At 36.2% G+C, this 20,263-nt stretch overlaps 1 protein-coding gene across 3 annotated transcripts in view; it reads left to right on the forward strand.

The window, feature by feature from the left end:
- Positions 1–1,742: 1,742 nt before the first annotated feature.
- The window catches only part of nlrc5 (NLR family, CARD domain containing 5), a 33,671-nt gene continuing 15,150 nt past the window's right edge, over positions 1,743–20,263 (forward strand). Inside the window, exons 1-21 of one of the 3 annotated variants that reach the window (XR_012393549.1) lie at positions 1,743–2,246; positions 2,866–3,188; positions 3,531–3,572; positions 6,461–8,186; positions 8,465–8,548; positions 8,647–8,730; positions 8,863–8,946; positions 9,368–9,457; positions 10,259–10,309; positions 10,620–10,664; positions 14,493–14,576; positions 14,693–14,776; positions 14,916–15,005; positions 15,100–15,147; positions 15,237–15,296; positions 16,183–16,266; positions 16,349–16,432; positions 16,511–16,600; positions 16,768–16,827; positions 19,002–19,085; positions 19,197–19,280. Coding sequence is in view for 2 of the 3 variants with exons in the window: in XM_073928781.1 (XP_073784882.1) it covers positions 2,873–3,188; positions 3,531–3,572; positions 6,461–8,186; positions 8,465–8,548; positions 8,647–8,730; positions 8,863–8,946; positions 9,368–9,457; positions 10,259–10,309; positions 10,620–10,664; positions 14,493–14,576; positions 14,693–14,776; positions 14,916–15,005; positions 15,100–15,147; positions 15,237–15,296; positions 16,183–16,266; positions 16,349–16,432; positions 16,511–16,600; positions 16,768–16,827; positions 19,002–19,085; positions 19,197–19,280 (3,374 nt within the window). In the remaining variant the exon portion in view is untranslated. The remainder of the gene's footprint in view (positions 2,247–2,865; positions 3,189–3,530; positions 3,573–6,460; positions 8,187–8,464; positions 8,549–8,646; positions 8,731–8,862; positions 8,947–9,367; positions 9,458–10,258; positions 10,310–10,619; positions 10,665–14,492; positions 14,577–14,692; positions 14,777–14,915; positions 15,006–15,099; positions 15,148–15,236; positions 15,297–16,182; positions 16,267–16,348; positions 16,433–16,510; positions 16,601–16,767; positions 16,828–19,001; positions 19,086–19,196; positions 19,281–20,263) is intronic. The other 2 variants (XM_073928781.1, NM_001386270.1) reach the window with 2 other exon arrangements.

Genomic DNA, 20,263 nt, shown 5'->3' on the forward strand with positions numbered 1-20,263 from the left:
ATCAATGGTTCAGGCTGGGGCTGGTGGTGTAATTTGTGGGGCAATATTTTCTTGGCACACTTTGGACCCATTAGTACCAATTGAGCATCGTATCAATGCCACAGCTTACCTGAGTATTGTTGCTGACCATTTCCATTCCTTTATGACCACAGTGTTCTCATCTTCAGATGGCAAATTCCAGCAAGGTAACGCACCATGTCATAAAGCGCTAATAATCTCAGACTGGTTTTTTTGAACATGACAATAAGTTCACTGTACTCAATTAGCCTCCACAGTCACCAGTCTCAATCCAATAGAGCACCCTTGGGATGTGGTGGAACGGGAGATTGGATTCATGGATGTGCAGCCGACAAATCTTCAGCATCTGGGTGATACTATCATGTCAATATGGACTAAAATCTCTGAGGAATATTTCCAGTACCTTGTTGAATCTATGCCACGAAGGATTAAGGCAGTTCTGAAGGCAAAAGGGGTCCAACCCGGTACTAATAAGGTGTACCTAATAAAGTGCCCAGTGAGTGTATATACACATTTGAGAAGTTATAATGAATGAGGACAGAAGCTTTTAACACTAAGAACATTTTTGTGTAGCTAAAGCTATACAGTGTTAATAAATAAGTGTTTTGCAGGTGTTTTATCTATTTTTATAGTAAAGATCCATAATGTGTTTAAAGTTAGGGGCGACGCAGTGGTGGAGTAGGTATTGCGGTCACCCCCACAGTTCAAAGACATGCGCTATAGGTGTATGGATGTTTCTTAGAGATAGGTTGCAGCTGGAAGGGATCCGCTGCGTAAAACATATGCTGGATAAGTTGGCGGTTCATTCCGCTGTGATAACCCCGGATTAATAAAGGGACTAAGCCGTAAAGAAAATGAATAAATCAGTGTTTCTCAAACTGTGGTACATGTACCACTAGTGGTACAAGGGTTTCCTTCTAGTGGTACGCGGAAGAATCACTGAATAATAAAAGAATTAAATGAACACATTTTTAACCAGGTTTTCCAGGTTTTGATGAATAGATTAATACTTCACAACTACAGCAGTTTCCTTTTTACTTTTTAAGAACAGTGCCACTTGTAATTAACCTTTAACAGCACATTTTAATTTAAATGAAGAAGTTTTTTTTGTCTGCAAGAACAGTTAATGTTTAAACTTATAATGTTTAAAGTGGCTGACAATCATACATATTCTTAATAATAGGAATAAATCTGCCCCATTTTAAACTTTGAAGAGCTGTAGCTGTTTAATTAGGCCTGCTATGCTACTTTATTACAATGCTGGCCATTATGGTGGTACTTGGAGAGACTTTTTTTCTGAGGTGGTACTTGGTGAAATAAGTTTGAGAACCACTGGAATAAATGAATGTTTAAAGTCTAAAGAAATAAATTAAACAGACAATGTGCTGGTAATTTTTTGCTGATTTGTAGCCTGTTTTTCAGAGAAGAATTTCCACTTGAGCTTTGAATAAACTGTATGCAAATATGTGCAAATTTTAGCTAATTCAAAGAGATAATGCTTCGATTGCGTGCGTAGATTTAGACTTGGAAGTAAAACGGTGATTATATAATATATAGAAGGTAGATTATAGAAAATAAAGCTCCGCATACCATCTTTCTAATTGTCTTTTTACCTGACAGTATCTTGATGTCCTTAAAAGGAGGACAGTAATTCAATATCTCCACTGGGTGGCGTCAGTGCAAAGATAACAACCTATGATAACACGCACAACAGTCCTGTCCTCATATGCCCTCTCACTCAGTTAGAATGTACACAGACGACGAACTTCAGTTGGTAAACCTAATGTTTTGTAAGCGTCTTGCACACTTTGTAAGTGACTGATTGTGCTGCTCATTAACCAAATAATACAACGTCGAATTTACAGTATGTACAGCATAAACGCTAAACTTATTTAATTCCCATACGAATTGACTATAAGTTAACTTAATAAGAGAATGACGCATTCGATAAAAAATGCTCTGGGTCGTCATGTGCTGGCCTGAAAAAGTATTAGAAGAGATGCGGATGCCATGTTTCGTCGTCGATAGATAAAAATGATGTTGTAGGGTACATTAAAGCACGTATTGGACGCACCAAAAAAAAAAAAGTTAGCTGATCTGTCTCGCGCCAAAATCCTGGCATAATGAGATCCGTTTTTCTTATGCATGTGAATGGAATCGAAACCAAACCTGAGCGGGTTGCTTTCATTTTCTCCTTTCAATTGGACAGATGCGTTATGCCACCAGCGGTGAGTACATTATATACGATAGCTTATTATAACCATACAGAGCATTTTAAATAGTTACAGTTCTGAACATATTGACTAACATTAGCATACAGAGGGGGCTCGGAGCTCAGACACAACAACAGTGTCCAGGACTGGTTTTGTCATTTCCTGCTGGTCACTATAAATGCGCACCAGCTAGCCTATAATGTTTACCTTTATGTTTCAGTGATAGATAAAGCCGTAGCATTTGCTCCACAATATTATTATGTAGGAATGAGTGCTGAACGTGTGCCATCCTGAAAACGTTTAACTACTGTGCAATAATTTGACATATCTGATCTGTATAGCAACCATTTTGTTAGGAAAAACTTGAGTATATGTGTAATCCATCTTCTATCAGTATTTGAAGCATTTAACTACTACCTAGTGAACTGAAAGTGTCGAGCTGACTTACAGAAGTGCATGTTGTTTTTAGCTATGCCAAACAAAGCCCGTGCACTGGCATCATTTGCTTTGCCACATGTTGTAGATAGGTAGGTGTTCAACAACATTAGTTAGCACAACATTAACTGTAGTTTTGTTTTGAAGTGAATTAAACACACTGAATAAAGGGTCTTAATGAGTTATCTGTTTTAAACAGCTAATGGATGAGGATGGAGAGGATGGACTGGTCGGGGGACGCCCTGACACTGGTAGCCCAAGAGGCCAGTGTACTGGTGGACTTGCTCTGCGAACAGGATAGTAGTGTTTTGGACCATATCTTTGACTTGTTGGAATCTAACACACAGGATGAGATACGATCACTGATCAACAATAGAGATCGTGTCTCAGCCATCGTGGATTACTTCAAGACTTCAGACAATATCACATGTAGAAAGTTTTTCTGCACCATATATGAGTACTGTAAAGACATCCCTTTCTATCTTGAAACTACACTAGTGTCAATAGCTGGAGATCCAATTGGTAAGTCATGTTCTGCAATAATTTTTTTAATGTAGTTATACTGCAGCATTTCTCTTTTTCTACCATATAAAATGCTTAATATTTAATATTAAAGCATAATTGCATTACTTTATGACTACTTTAGTTTATAACTACTTTAATTACTGCATAATTTAAGAACATATTAGTTCATAATTTGTTTTATTTAACTCGTACATCTTTTTTTAGAAAGTATTTAAAGTGAAAGTGAAAGTATCCTTGCACATTAAATAAAAGAAACAATGAATGCTACTAAATTCTGTGTTATAAATATTTTCTGAATGACTTTTCTTTGCTTTTAAGACACAAACTTTCCTCTTACAGATAATTATTCATCATCAAGAAATGTGAAACGTCTACGACTAGGTATGTTTTATTGTTACAGGAACACACCCATTTTGACTCTATTATTGAGACTCTGATCCCCAGCAGTTCAATTTAAACAGTGAACAGAAAGCCTTTAAATGATCTACATTTCTCGGTGTTTTTAATTTATTTTGTATTTATCATTTTTGTATAACATTATTAGGTTTTTTTAAGCTTTTACAATAAATTAAACCACAATACCCAAAACTTACCCCAGACAGATTTATTCAATCACTCATTTTCTTTTTGGCTTAGTACCTTTATTAATCAGGGGTCGTCATAGCGGAATGAACCGCCAACTTATGCAGCATATGTTTTACGCAGCGGATGCCCTTCCAGCCGCAACCCTACACCCATACACTCTTGCATTCACACACACACACACACACACACACACACTATGGTTAATTTAGCTTATTCAGTTCATGTATACTGCATGTCTTTGGACTGTGGGGGAAACCGGAGCATCCAGAGGAAACCCACGCGAACACAGGGAGAACATGCAAACTCCACACAGAAATGCCAACTGATCCAGCTGGGGCTCAAACCAGCGATGTTCTTGCTGTGAGGCAATCGTGCTACCCACTGTGATACCTACAGACAGGTTTAGTAAAAAACAAATGAAATAATAATCATTATTTAACTAAAATAATAATAATAATAAAAAAAATAAATAAATAAATCTAATCAAACACCAATTCATTCATTCATTTTTTTGGCTTAGTCCCTTTATTAATCTGGGGTCACCACAGCAGAATGAACCGCTAATTTATCCAGCATATGTTTTACGCAGCGGATGCCCTTCCAGCTGCAGCCCATCTCTGGGAAACACCCATACACACTCATTCACACTCAGACACTAGGGACAATATAGCCCTATTCACCTATAGCGTATGTCTTTAGACTGTGGGGGAAACTGGAGCACCAGGAGAAAACCCACGCGAATGCGGGGAGAACATGCAAACTCCACAAAGAAACACCAACTGACCCTGCCGAGGCTTGAACCAGCGACCTTCTTTCTGTGGGTCGACAGCACTACCTACGAACGCCAAACACCAAATCACAATAATCAGTAAACAATCCACACTTCCAAAGCTTCTTCAAAATCTTCATTTTTCACAAAGTTCTCTTAGATATTAAAAAATTCTGAGGATTTTTTTTCTTATTATGTATGTGAGCTTTTCAAGAGCTAACTACGTTATAAGGTTTCTCAACCAAAGTGGAGGGGTGATTAACATTGTATTAAACATAAACCAATCAATTTTCTTTCTTTGGTAGACAAAGCGCAACTGTCCTCATACATATTCAATATACTTAATCCTTGACTTAAAGGAATTGAATTGAAAATAAATTAAGAAATATATTGCGTTACCTCCACCCCAAATTTTTGTATCTCCTCACACTCCCACACTCAATGAAAAAAATTACCTTGTATCTTATTGCATTTAAAACAAAGATCAGGGATATTAGGATTGATTGTATTTAGTATTACAGGAGTAATATTAGTTCTCATTACCAAATTATATTGTAGTAGTCTCAATCAGAAATTTAGTGTTTTTGTTTGTGCATTCAAACATATTGTATTCTAGTCCACTACTAGAATATACCTTTTTGTATCTTGGATCCATTCTAGTCTTTTATTTTCAGAGTTTTCTTTATGATATTCTCTTAATATGTTATATAATTGTGTAGTTCTTTCTTCGATGGAACAATCTTGTTTTGTAAGAGTTCCCAATAACGACCTTGGGGGGGAGCTGTGTTGAATTCTTTAAACTTGTACAAATAAAACTTCTTTGTAAACATTCGAAACGGTGTTTTTAAGGTATGTAAAATTACAATATTTAAATGACATTAATGAATTGTCTTTATACAAATCTTTTAATCTTATTATGCCCTTATTCATCCATAGTTTAAACCCCATATTGTTTTTAGTGGGTGTAGGTTGCTGGGTCGCTGGTTCGAACCTCGGCTCAGTTGGCATTTCTGTGAGGAGTTTGCATGTTATCACTGCGTTCGTGTGGGTTTCCTCCGGGTGCTCCGGTTTCCCCCACAGTCCAAAGACATGCTACAGGTGAATTGGGTAGGCTAAATTGTCCGTAGTGTATGAGTGTATGAGTGTAACAGGCCCATACGACAGGCCGGCCGGAAGGTGTAAAAAAAAAAAGTAATTTTCATATGGACAAGTCTAAAAATGGCTCAAAAAGAGCCGACCCCGCAATCATACAGGACCGAAGAAGAAGAAGATTATTTTTATTGGGTGTAATTATCATTTTAATTATTAATTAAATAAATGTGTTTTTTACTAGTATTTTTTACTAAATTGCATCTATCACAATAATTTTTGTTTCAGATCTTTTGTTATAAAATATAAAACAAAAATATTTAAACAACATGCCAAGCTAAGTGACATGAAATATAGCAAGAATTTAATACAATTTAAATTAGAAAAGGTTTTGTAGCTGAAAAGTATTTAGCATACCAAATCCCCTATTACTAAAACAATATGTGATCTACATTTTTAGGACCTTTATATGCATTTTATGTTGAAGGGATAGTTCACTAAACATAAAAATACTGTCATGATTTACCCTCATCATGTTGCAGACATATTTAAATTTCTTTCTTCTGATGAACACAAAAGCTAAAAACAGGTAGCCATTTTCTTCCATAGTATTTTTGTTCACTGCTATTGATGTCAATGGCTACCAGTATCCAATATTTTAAAAAAAATATATCTTCCTTTGAGTTCAGTGGAAAAAATAAAACTCATAAAGGTTTGAAACTATATAAGGGAGAGTAAATGATGAGAGTAAATTTACATTTTTGGGTGATATACAATTTCATGATTAAACTAAAAATTGAATATGCCTTGATTTTTTTACCCCTAGATCCTTTACAGAGCTACACAGATGCTCTGAAGTCCATGGTAAAGGAAAAACATAAGACAGTGATGCAGAGTGTGGTAAAGGATATACGTCTAGATGACACATGGGTGTATTTAAAGCACAGGAACCCTCCACGAGCAAAAGACAGGACCCTCCAGCTTCAAGCCTCTCTAGACAGCCATGAAGGTGAAGAGTCAGAGCACAAAGTGTCCGTTGAGTCTCTTTTGAAAACCACTGGCAGGGTTGTTGTGCTGCTGGGCCAGGCTGGATCTGGTAAAACCCTGCTCGTGCACTGCCTCGGCCATAGCTGGGCTGAAAACACCTTCCCGTCTATTCAGCTGCTGTTTCTGCTGGAGTTCCGGCAGCTCAATCTGATCTCTCGAGACCTGTCCTTGAAAGAATTACTTTTTCTCTTCTATCCTGCTTGTTCGTATGTTGAAGAAGAAAAAGAAGAAGTGTTTGCATTCATCCTCACACACCCGGACAAAGTCTGCTTCATATTAGATGGTTACGATGAGTTTAGAGCCAAACTCACAGATCCTAGAGAACTTGAGAGCACAGTTGATCTGAGCACACCCATGCCAATGGCCGATCTACTTTCAGGACTCTGCAGTCGTAAAATTCTTCCAGATTGCACTGTTTTGGTCACCTGCAGACCAAGAGATGTGACGGACATGTTTGGAAGCCCTGGGCTCATAACCTGTGAGCTTCAGGGGTTTGACCGATTGGGGGTGAAGGAATACGCTGAGCAGTACTTCCATGAAAAAGGAGATCTCAAAACAAATGCTGTTAACTTGTTGATGGATAACCGTCACCTCTTGTCCATGTCTCATGTGCCTGGACTCTGTCATATCTGCTGTATATGTGTGGATCATCTGTTCTCCAGTGGTGAAGTGTTGAATCATCAGCTTCCAACGTCCTTAACCCAAATCTACATCCAGATTCTGTTGGCATTCCTCAGTCGGTTCAATGAAGATGGAGTGTCTAAAACATCTCTGCTTATGAGATACAGGACTAAAATTGTTGAGATGAGCCAACTGGCTCTCAAAGGACTGGAAGGAAGCACCATAGTCTTTATGGAAACAGAAGTATCCAAGGAACTCCAAGATTTTGGTGTCAGAAGTGGGATACTGTCTCGCGTAAAGCTGACGCATGAGGATGGATCTTCAGGATACGGTTTTACCTTTATGCACCTTACAATGCAAGAGTTTCTCGCTGCTCTCCACCTCATGACTAGTCAGACAATCACAGATGGTCAACTTAAGAAGAAGCTTAACTTGAAAACCAGATGGACTACCAAGACTGACCCAAAATCCGTCTTTACAGACTCTGTCCATCTTTATGTATGTGGGCTTGCAGCAGAGGCCTGTACTTCCTGTTTGGTGCAACTTAAAGGAGCAGAGAGTGAGACGACTTGGGTAAAAAAGCGACAAGCTGCTGTTCGTAATGTTTTACTAGGTTTAGCGGGAGGTGCCAGTCATACAGGTCCAAAAATTGTGGAGCTGTGCCGATGTGCTCATGAGACACAGGATGCGAAACTGGCAAAGGCTATTGGTTCGAGACCACAGATTGAACTGCGAAATATCAGACTGAATGCTGTTGACATGGATTCCCTTGCATTTGTAACAGCGGCTGCTGATCAGACTGTATGTCTAGACTTTGGTGGATGTTCAATTGACTTGGATTGTTTGGAAATCCTCCCTAGTTTCAAGAATGTGGATCACCTCATGTGAGTTTCCAAAAGAACATCCTTAATAATAACAGTATTAATGACTGATATAGTGCTTCCATATTGGTTTTCAGCAAATTTATCTGCATTGGTTGATGTTAGGTGCATTTCAGTCGGATTATTAATTGTGTATGGCATGTGCATTTCCCATATTTCTTTTGCTTCAACCATTTGCCAAACATCTAAGTCTCACTTAAGTTCAGTTTCACCCATGAGATCTTGTAACTTCTTAAATATAACATAACATCTTGTAACTTGTTGAATTTATTTTATTCAAGTTTCCGTAGCCGGAAATATGATGACAAATTTGCAGAGACTTTGTGCGGTATCCTGTCTAAACTCCAGGCCTTGCAACAATTAGAGTAAGTTTTTTGATGTGTACTGTGTCCAATAAGAATTGTATCTCTGTATTGTCCTGTACTGTGTTTTGCATTGGTTTATGTTTGTCTCCGAATAACAGTTTTATCAGTGGAGGCCTCACCGATGTTGGAGCGGCTAAACTTGCCAAGGCGTTGGAGGATTGTCCAAACATCACACACCTGAAGTAATACAGTTTGTTATGTTATGAACTTTATAGATTGAAATTTCAGGCGGTCTACTCTGATATAAGACACAATGTTGTTAAAAAGGTGTAGGTGCTCTATAATCAATCATTGTGTTTTATTTTCTCTGACAGTGTCAGTGATAACTCTTTGAAAGATGAGGGTATAAGAGAGATTGCAGAAACAGTGTCCAGGCTGCACAACATCTCCTCTATTTTGTGAGTGTTTTAATTTTTAACAAACTGAATATAGTCTGTAAGTTTAATGATACAGCAAGTAAATACAGCAGTTAGCAACTTATTTGTAGCACCAAAATAACAACAAAAAAAGTATTATAATATAAGCAATTTATTTCATCTTTTTCAGCTTTCATTTTAAATTTATACTGGATTTTGTATTCCTACAATGCATGTAAACTACCTGGATGTCAAAATTACATCAAATTGACATCCAGTATTGGTGTCATACAGGACAGTCCTGTAATCAGCAGCCAGTGTTAGATGTCAATTTGATGTTGTTTTGCCATCCAGGTATTTGATTGTCATCAATGTGTATAATGTGTATAAATGTGTGTATGTGACTGTGTTTGTGCGTGCATGTGTGTGTATGTGTTCGGTGAACTCTTACTCTTTTACACAGAATGGGGAAGAATAACATTTCCACAGATGGGATCCTCACTCTCATTGAGAGAATGGCCGCTTGCACCTCTGTTCAGGAAGTCCATGTTGAGTATGTTCATTTGTTGGCTTGTCAAATACATTTTGAATTAAAAACTGAATGAGAAACGAAAAGAATATTTAGATCAGTGTTGTTTTTTTTAATGTATTTGAATGATTTACAAAGAGTTGTTAACCCATAAACATGCCCTCAAAACTTAATCTAATACCCCAAAGTCTGTATTAGTCTATTATTCATTATAAGTCTAATTAAAATCCAGTCTAAGTCTGGCATGTACATAGTCTCGGTTATGTTTTCTTTTCAAATACTTTTTCATTCATGGTTTCTGAAGATGAGAGACACTTTATTCTAGGGCTGCACAATATATAATTTGAGCATCGATATCACAATGTGTATATCTGCAATAGTCACATCGCAGGATTGGCTTATTCATTGATTTTTTAAAAGATAAAGATATTATTATTTCTAAATAATCTATAAAAAAGATGACCATGTTATTTTATGTCTGATTGTCCAATTTACGTACCTGAATAATGTTAGATTTTCCAGAAGCCCATAAAGCACTGTTTATTTTACTTGGCTTTGCTCTGTTTTATTTATGTATATATGCTTGTAATTTATTATGATTTATGTTTATGCATAAAAAAGATTTGATCATCCCAGTCTATCTAAATGAATGTAAACTTTCCAAATCCAGAGCTATTCAAATGATCTGTTGGAATTATATTCATGTTGCAATATATATCACAGCAAAACAAAATATCACAATGTCAGATTTTTACACTATTGTGCAGCCCTATTTCATTCTCATGCAATGTTCACACTTGTTTGATTGTTTTTCATTGTGTACAGGGGGAATAAAGAGATCAACCTTAGCTTCTCAAAACGCTCTGACACAATCAGGTGAGTTCTCTAAAGATATTTTAGTGCTCTAGACTGGTTATTCAAAGAGTTGGTAATACCCCAGATCTCCAAATTGTGCTATTCATTTTTACATTTCCTGTTTGCTCATCTTTTGTGGTTAGTTCTGCACTTGGCCAGTGATTGCAGTGCAATGCTCTTCATCTTAAATTGAGCATGTGTAAGAGATTGGAATGGATTTTTATTGATATTGGGCCACAGTTTGATGAACAAAGAATGCATCCAATAAAATGAATAATATTTATATATACTAAAACTTGACATTAATATGTGTCCTCATTTTTGTTTTTAGTGAAAGCAAAGACTTGAAAAACACAGAAGAGACAAAGAATATAATGTAAGTGCCGTTTTAACTTATATTACTTCTTTTCAGATAAAAGACAATAAATTAATTCTTAGTTACGAAGTCTAGATTCTGAACTTTAGACTAAATGGGCTGAGGCTTTATGGTTTTATTATAACATATAGAAGGTACTGTGCTTTTATCTTATTTTGTCTATTAAAATGGTGTATTGTGTCTATAAGTTATTAAGTTATTTCAAGAAAATTTGAGGACAGTGTTATAGTTAATGCAGGCAAATCATTGTCTATATTGAAGATGCTAAACAAAAAGTGTGATTGGAGACACAGATAAGTAAATTTGAATGTTTAAAAATGTCTCAGTATGTTTTTTGTAGTACTTATTAAGCTATTTTTTTTTCTTTTTCTTTTTTCTTTTACAACTTCACAAAGGTACATTTATGCCATAGTTTTTTTTTTCTTTTTACCATTAGACTAACTTTACATTTTTAGAGCAATAATTTTGTATGAAATCAGCTATTTTATTCTGTTATAGGATCGTATGAAATCTTTATTTTCACCTGCATTCTATTTTTTGGTGCATTCTTTATCCACTAACTGAATAAAGTTAGCATTCTTTATATATATTAACTGGATTTAAAAGGAAGTTAAAAAATGTGGTTAAAACAAATTTAAGTAGAGAAAGCCACAAGATGGCTATGGATAAAGAGAGCTGATCCGTGGGTGATGGCTACTGGGACGCAAACTGGGATCTGATCATCCTCAGCTGGGCCAATTGGGCGAGGGTGTTTGATGTTGAAAGACCCGAATCTGACCTCAGTATACATCACTGACAATGTGTCCCAGTGCATTTAGATTAGGGGTGGCCAAACTTTTTCTTATGAATGGCCAAAAATGTAACTTTATTGAGGCTAGTGGGCCGAAGGTAAATATAGTTGCCATGGGTAATTTCCTAATTTATTTAATAATATTTAAAATAACAAAAAAAACATTTATTTATAGTAATTAATACAGCATCTTTTTTTACATTTTATAATAAACTTATTAGAGTCAAAACAAAAACAATCTCATTTATGACAGTATGGAGTTACACTAGTTTTCCCTTGATTTGCTTACTGATGTCTTCTACATAGTCCTCTATTTGTCGAATGACATTTACATTTTTAAAAATCAAATTCATTTACAATGTTTAATTGAAACATTTAATTTTAGTATTTTTTTTTGTAGCTCTGCTTTAAAACAAACAAAAAAATGTTTACATCAAATTAGAAATGACAATCTCTTTTAAAGGCATTCACCCCAAGCCTCTCCATCCTTCTCATTCTCCACTCTAATGGGATGGTGGGCCAAATCAAAGGTTAATGGGCCAACTTTGGCCTGCAGGCCCTATTTTGGGCATCTCTGATCTAGATGATGTATCTTGAATCTAAATGCATGCTCAATTTCTAAATCACAAGGCATGTTCTGTTGAACATTTAACAAGTATTTAACAACATAAAAATGTAACAAAAACATTTTTGTGTAATTATTTCTTCCTTAAAAAATTTGCATTAATATTTTTAAGAAGGAGCAGCACGGTGGCGCAGTGGGTTGCACTGTCGCCTCACAACAAAAGGTCGCTGGTTCGAGCCTCGGCTGAGTCAGTGGGCATTTCTGTGTGGAGTTTGCATGTTCACCCCATATTCCCGTGGGTTGCTGGATAAGTTGGCGACCCCTGATTAATAAAGGGACTAAGCCGAAAAGAAAATGAATGAATGTATGAATTTGAATTCGAATTTATTGAATGGGATAGCCCCTTGAGATGAATCATCTCATTTTCGAGGGGGTCCCTAAAAAGTTCACAAATCAAACAGAGTACAACACATCATAAAGTATATACACTTGACAAGACAAACAAACAAACAATCAAACAAGCAGCACACTCCACCTGAAACACTTCCCACAATCCGAAGCCTAAATAAGCAACAACATGTAATCAAAAGTACAAACAATTTGATATGCAAATAAATAATAAACATTTAATTTAATTTGGAGCCAAATTTAAAAACATTCGCAAGTTGTTTCCAGAAGAGAAAATAATTTATCCCTGATAAGACGAAGTGATTTAATTGATCTAAAAAAGGAAGGGAGATTGTTCCAGTCGGAAGGAGCTTTGTATCGAAAGGACCTGCAGCCACTTTCTGTAGAAATTCTGGGCACCAAAAATAATTCTGTTGCACATGACGAAGCGAATATGATGATGTAAATGGAACAAAAAACTGCTTTAAATAAGAAGGGAAATTAAAGTAAACACATTTAAAAAGAAACAAATACCAATGATACTGTCTGCGGAACTTAGGTTGAAGCATACCAAGTGTTTCATCTAATATACAATGATGGGTTCTATAAGGACATCTTAAAACAAATCAACACATTAATATCAGAGGTATTGTTATAGATAATATCAGCATAATCAATGATAGGAAAGATTAATTGAGAGATACATTTTTTTTCTTACTTTAAATGAAAAACAATTAATAGAACGATAGAGAGAACCTAAGCACCGATATGACTTTTTAATTATAAAATAAATATGGGGTTTAAAGGACAGTTATCGAGCCAAAGGCCTAGATATTTATATTCACTGAAATTAGACAACTGTGACCCATTGTCGAATCTAATGTTTATGTTTTCAAGTACATGAGATGTACTTGAAAACATAGCAGAGATGCGGTGGGGAGGGGTGAGAAGGGTGCGCGACGATGACTATTTGAGGACCGGGAGGGAGACCCGAGATTACCGGGAGATCATCACTCGTTTGCGGGCATCCGGAGACTCGCGAAACTTCCCGCCATACTCATAATTCTCTCTTCATATAGCCGTAAGCCTATTACATATCCATAAAACACAGTGATATAACCGTGCTCGGATCGAATCGCTTTCTCACTGCAATCGAACCACTCCAGGGTTCGTTTCAATCGAGCCGAGACCACCTCATTCAAGCGATCTCGGAGCGATTACTTTGGCGCGGAACAGAGCGCGATTGCCTTGTTCACATATGCCAAACGAACCGCGCTAACTGGGCAAACAAGACACGTTCCGAAACAAAAGTGTAGGTGTGAAAGCACCCTTAACTGATATTCAACTTTGAAAACTGGACTGACAGTTTAAATTTACTGGAATTTCTATGTTAAGCTGCTTTGGCACAATCTACATTGTAAAAGCGCTATAGAAATAAACATCAATCAAACTGAAATTGATTTTTTTTAGTCACAAATTATGTGAAATTTTAAAAAACAGCTCTAAAGATTACGTGGAGTTGGTGAAATTTATGTTTTCATGTCCTTATAGTGTGACGGCAGATGCTGAACACACCACAGGTGTCACATATTCTTGAGTGTGTGTGTAGTAAACAAAACTGCGCCCTTTAATCACAGAGACATGCAGAACACGTAGACATCAGTAGTCTTTACACCTACAATTCACAATCATTAGTTCACACTGTTTTAGATGAAATGTAAAGCACAACTTTTGATTTGATTATTCAAGATTTGACAAATTCTTTTAGCTCAGTTAATTCATGCCTAATTTATGCCTGGATTTCACAACTTTGCCCTCATTTTCTGCATCAGGGAAGTCATATGACCTTATCTTTTATACACTGAATGATTATCTACATTATTGCTGACTGGCAATAAGAGAAAGCATCACAATTTCAGCCAAACAACAAACACAACCATGTTTTGCAGCAGCGGTTAAATAGTGCAAAACGGTGTTTTTGTTTTATAACTGATAGTGAAACTGGTTACTGTGGCACAACAATAGTTTTCCTTTGACCACACATACTGAACTGACAGGAATGACCTGTTTTCTTTTTCCTTTATAGCTTGAAGCAGTGTAACCTCACAGTTTCCCATGTGGCCAGCTTGTGTAATAAACTCAGAGGCTTTGCCATCCTAACGCTTTTAGAGTAAGTTCTGCAATGCACCATTAATTCCACCTTTCAAACCGAAAGTAATTTGGGTTAATACATGCACAAATGTTAAAATCAGTGCTAATGTAACATCCTGTTCCCTTATATGCCAGTTTGTCCAACAACTCTCTGGGTAACAAAGGCCTGAAGAAAATTTTGGACCTTCTGCCTAAACTAGGAGGAATTCAGGAGATAAAGTAAGCAAAACACTTCATCTGCAATTATTTTAGTCTGAACAGTAAGATGGTGTCAAGCGTTTTTAGTGGATGTGCAAATGAGTTTCCTTTTTTATAGTGCTTGTAGTGACTTTCTGTTTCCCCCCCTAAACCCTCACAGTGTCAGTGAAAATGGTGTTGATATGGAGGGTGTGGTGATGCTGGCTTCTGCCCTCTGTAAACAGTACAACTTAAAAAGAGTGGATGCAAGGTAACTTGTTAAAATAAGCCTTAACCATTATTAACAGTTTTGTTGCAAGTCTGCTTTGCTGTTCACATGCTAACGCTGTGCTCTTTCACAACAGTGAAAATGGAAAGAAAAAAGTGGTTCTTGGGTTTGACACCACCAGAGGGTACTAAAAGAATGATGACAAATTTCTGTCTAATATAGAAATGTTTATCATGGAAATGTTGCAATAACAAGTGTGCTTCATGAATGCAGGCATAATTCAGGGGAGCTGACTCAAAATGAAACCGGGATGCAACTGCACAAAAAACTGAGGTAAATCACTAATTACTGCAGGAAAAACAAGTATTGAACATGTCATCATTTTTCTCAGTAAACCTATTTCTAAAGGTGCTGTTGACTTGAATTTCCCCCCGGATGTTGGTAACAACTAAAGAAATCCATTTACGCAAAGAAAACAAATTTAATTAGATTAAAAATGAAGTTATGTGTAATAAAATGAAATAACACAGGGAAAAAAGTATTGAACACATGAAAAAAGGAAGGTTTAAAAAGGAAGTGAAAGCCCAGACAGCAGCTGAAATCTCTCAGTAGTTATTCAGCAATCCTCTGCCCTTCATCATTGTATATTACATTAGGAGGATGATTAAAATGGAACCAGGGTGGACATTTCGGCAAGATGATGATCCAAAACAGCCAAGCAAAGGAACTCTCAAATGCTTTCAGAGAAAGAAAATCAAGGTGTAATGGCTCAGCCAGGGCTGGCGCTTCTATAGAGGTGACTTAGGCAGAATTGTGAGGGCGGCGTCTGCGCTCCCCCAACCCCCCAGACCTCACTTTTGTCCGTGACACAGAACCTCCGCCCACCCTTCGCGACACCCCACCTGGACTTCAATTTCGTCAGTGTTTTTACTTTCGGGTTGAGGGCGGTGTTATCATCATTCAGCTTGCTCCAGCCCTGGGCTCAGCCAATCACCTGACTTGAATTAAACTTATTTGTTAGATTTTTTATTTTGTTACATTTTTTATGTTTGTATTTTTTTTTTTTTACCACAATCTGGTTCAATTCCATTCAACAGTTTTTTAGAAATATTATTCCCTGGAAAAAAACAATACTTATTTTCCCTGCTTTATATTCTATCAATTTGTTAATTGTTTAAGAATCAATCAATAATTTCATACGTTGTTTTTGTTTTATTAGTTTAACCCATAGTGATATCCAACCTGCCTACATGACCAAGCTGTGTAAGCAACTGGTGAAATGCAAAAACCTACTGGACATTGAGTAAGTTGATTTTCTGCTATTTTATCAGTTGCTGAGTTCTTCACATGTTTTTTTCTAGTCTTCAATCCTTTATTTGTTGCAGCTTCTCCAATCTAAAATTAACCGACGATTCTGTTGAGAATTTGATGTTGATCCTTCCTGTCATGTTGTCTCTTCATGTACTGAAGTAAGTGGTGGTTTTGGCCTTGACCTATTAGATGACATTACCTACTGTATGTTCATTGATAATGTCCTTCTTTTCCAGCTTAAGTCATGTTGATCTGTCTACAAATGGGGCTTTGATATTGGTCAGATCTCTTGCCGATTGTCAGCGTGTCACTTCTGTCGAACTCAGGTATTTTATTTAAATCTGTATCAGGCACTAAAACAGAGATAACTTAAATATTTTGGCACAAAAATCACCAGAGCAGAAGATTATAGTTAATATACTTTTAGAGTTGCTTATATATTATAATTGTTATTATTTTTTTAAATAACTAAAGCTTGTATCGTGATTTTCAGGCACCAAGCTGAAGCATTCATCAAATTTGTTCCTGAGAAAGCTGAAGTAGCAATTTGCAAGTAAGTATTGTCATTTTATAGGAAAAATAATACTTTTTTAATCAATATGGGGACAGAACAGTCAGCTGGTTTAAGTATGGATATCACTGGCCATTCGGTCAATTTGTTTGCTGATTTCTTTTTTGCTGCATTTAATTTTCTTCCACAAAGTTTGCAACAATATTTTATCTTCCACTCCGTCATGTTGTCTAGTGTGCTGAGATCGCTCGTGTCGGCTATGCTAGAAACTGGTCGAGGTTTGCGTCTTTTTTAATGTAGAATGTGTTCTGCCATAAACAATATTGACATTTCACTAGCCCCTTTCACACACACAGACCTTTCCGGAAAATTACCAGCAATTTTCTGGAAAGGGATCTTTGTATGAACAGGCCGTTTTTAAACATACTGGTAAACTCGTTTCAGGCAATTTTCTGCAATAAGAATTTGTAACATTACCGGTAATTATTTGCTGGAATGCTGCGCTGTGTAAACACAGAAGGAAAGTTCCCGGAAAGCGTGCATTCACGGTTAGAACACGCTGACGTGAGACGTCAGACATATTGGCACTGTTTATGAAAATAAAAACCTTTAAATACATTTCCAGACATGTGAAGCTGCTAGGTGTTAGTCAGGTAACGTCTCTATGTTTCTATGTTCAACTGTGTAAAAAAATGATGCACTGCCATTTGTTTACCTACAAGCTCTGCTTCAGTTGCTTGACGTGTGTGCACGTGAAGGAGTGCTCTGGTGAACGCCACCACACACATATTATGTACATCTTGACATGCAAAAGTGTTCCTCCATATGTTTTCATCAAAGTTGTTCACAATACTTATCCATACACATAATTTGTAATGTAGTCAAATTAGTTAAGAGCAGCAGCAAGAATGCTAAAGCTTTAAATAAAAGTGATAACATCAACAAAACCCTGACCCCTTCTATGTTTACAAATACAAGCACAGCCGTTTAGAAGTCATTTCTGGTTAATGATGTCAGAATTTACTGGTGTTTTGGAATGGATGTGTGAATGGTCTTTTTTCGAAAATCTTGTCTTAATAAACTCTACATTGTATCAGTAAGGGAAATTAATGGATAATTTTTCCGTGAATGTTATAGCTGGTCATTGGAGCTCACTACAGCACGTCTATCCGCACCGCCTGCATGAAAACTTTAGAATTTAACAACATGAAATTCCCTTCATAATTATTAAAGATGTCAATCATTTTCTCTGAGTTTTGCCATCTTATGAAAATCTGCTTGCTGGCATTTATGCATGCAAAACACAAAACTCCCTGAGCTCATGCTAATTAAATGTCATTTGTATGGATTTCTTCTGTCCCAGTGAGTAGTTTAAGTGCTTCCGAGTGGTTGTAAATGCTTACACTTATATTATCGTAACTTATCTTATTATTGGGTTAAAATGAAAAGAAATTTAATGATTGATATTAGCTTAACAGCTTAAACAACTTAATTGAAAATTAGAAATTACAAAACTGAACTTCAAAATAATTTGAATAATTAAAAAACTTGAATAAGAAAAAAAACATACCAAAATGACAAAAAATAACTAAAAATGTACAAATAAATACTGATGCAAAATATATGTATTATGTAATATAACCTACTAGTTAATAGACAATACAAAAAAATCTATTGGCTGCTAATGGCATTACATAAAAAAGCACTGCAAAATTAGCTCTGGCTATACATATTTTCTGTCAACACTTGATCCTCTAACACTAACACTCTCTATTCCTACTGTACTTATTATTCTTTTTATTTATTATTTAAATAAATATAATTTACTGTGTTAGACTAACTTGGACCTATCACAGAACGTAAACTAGATTTGCACAAAACAGAAAAACAAACTGTCAACACTAACAAAAAAACAAACAATCATCGCCAAGACAACTATTTCCCCTTTGTGGCTTTAACAGAAGAGGCACGTAGCTAACTGTCTGCAAACCTCAAGTGCCATATAAATGCACAAGTGTATGTATAGGGTGCATACACAACACTATTATACCAATAAAAATGTAATAAATTTAAATATAAATAATAAAGTATTAAATATCTTTGTATTGCCTTTTATGTACTACATTTCAAATACTTATTGCTGAATGACTGTAACAGGTCCTTCTAAATAAAAAGTGTTTTTTGTAGCACCTCTTGACTCTCTGTCATGTTAACAGGCTCACAGAGTATAATCTGAGCAAAACCAACGTCGTGAAGCTCTCGAAGATACTGGAGAGCTGTCCTCATCTGTCTGAACTGGAGTAAGTTTTCTTCTACTCTCACCTCCAGTTTCTCTTCTTAACTGAAGCCAGTGCATTTACTGTCCTGCAATCACAGTTGATCACAAAAGTTAATTTGTAATTCTTTTCCAGCTTGTCTCATAACGTTCTCAGAGATGAAGGTGTGAAGTGTTTTGTTGACCATTTGCCCAAACTAAAGATCTCCAGCTCAGTGAGGTAAGAATTAAAATGGTCTTCACTGACATTCATTTGCTTGTAATTGATAATGTGGATGAATCAACTTTATAACATTTACAGTCAAGCACAAAATTATTCATACTCCTTGCAAATTCTGACTTAAAGGTCTCGTGAAATTAAATTTATTTATTTTTTTTAGCTTTTATTCAACATTTATTTCCAGACACTATAGGTCCAATAACAACAGAAGACAAACAGAGCAATAAAAACCACACAATATACATTTAAAAAGACAGTTATGCCATTGCTTTTCAAATGTGACTGATCACACACATCAGTAATCCTAGGATTTGTCAGCAATATTAAAATGCTTAAAGTTTTATTAAACTTTTATTAAAGTTTTAAATGTATCTATAAACGTGTGTGCTACAAAATGGTGATAAAATTTTATATGTTTATAAAATATAAAACAGATATAAACATCTAAAGCTTAAGTTTCTCATCAAATCTTGACCAATCAAATACTCTCTAGTATCTGACATGCCCCGCCCCCTTCAAGACACTTTTAATTTGCTTTTCATTTGATGCGCTTTAGCCAAAGAGCATAGAATCACCAAGAGGCGACACTCTATTGCAATTTGGGAAACAGCCACTTGATGGCGCGGCGGCTATTTTGAAATGAAAGCTCCAATAGAACTATAGCATATTTTAAATCTGTAAAATAAACTAATACAAGTGCTTATGATTGTGATAGTAAGCTTTAATGCGCTTTTTCAATAAATACATAAAAACAAAGCAGCTGCTTGCCATCGCGACAGCAATAAGATCCAATGGACAGCCGATCGCTGGGCGCTGGCGTTGCAATGGAAGGTTCTATTGAATGTCGCTTCTTGGTCATTCCAAAGAGCTTAGAATGACCAAGAGGCGAGACTCAACAGAACGTTCCATTGCAGCAGCTGCGCCCACCAACAGCCCTGGATTCCGGCATTTTGGAGTGAAAGTGATTGGCCGTCCATTGGATC

The sequence above is a fragment of the Danio rerio genome, chromosome 18 (genome assembly GCF_049306965.1).
Source record: "Danio rerio strain Tuebingen ecotype United States chromosome 18, GRCz12tu, whole genome shotgun sequence".
NCBI classification, from domain to species: Eukaryota; Metazoa; Chordata; class Actinopteri; order Cypriniformes; family Danionidae; genus Danio; species Danio rerio.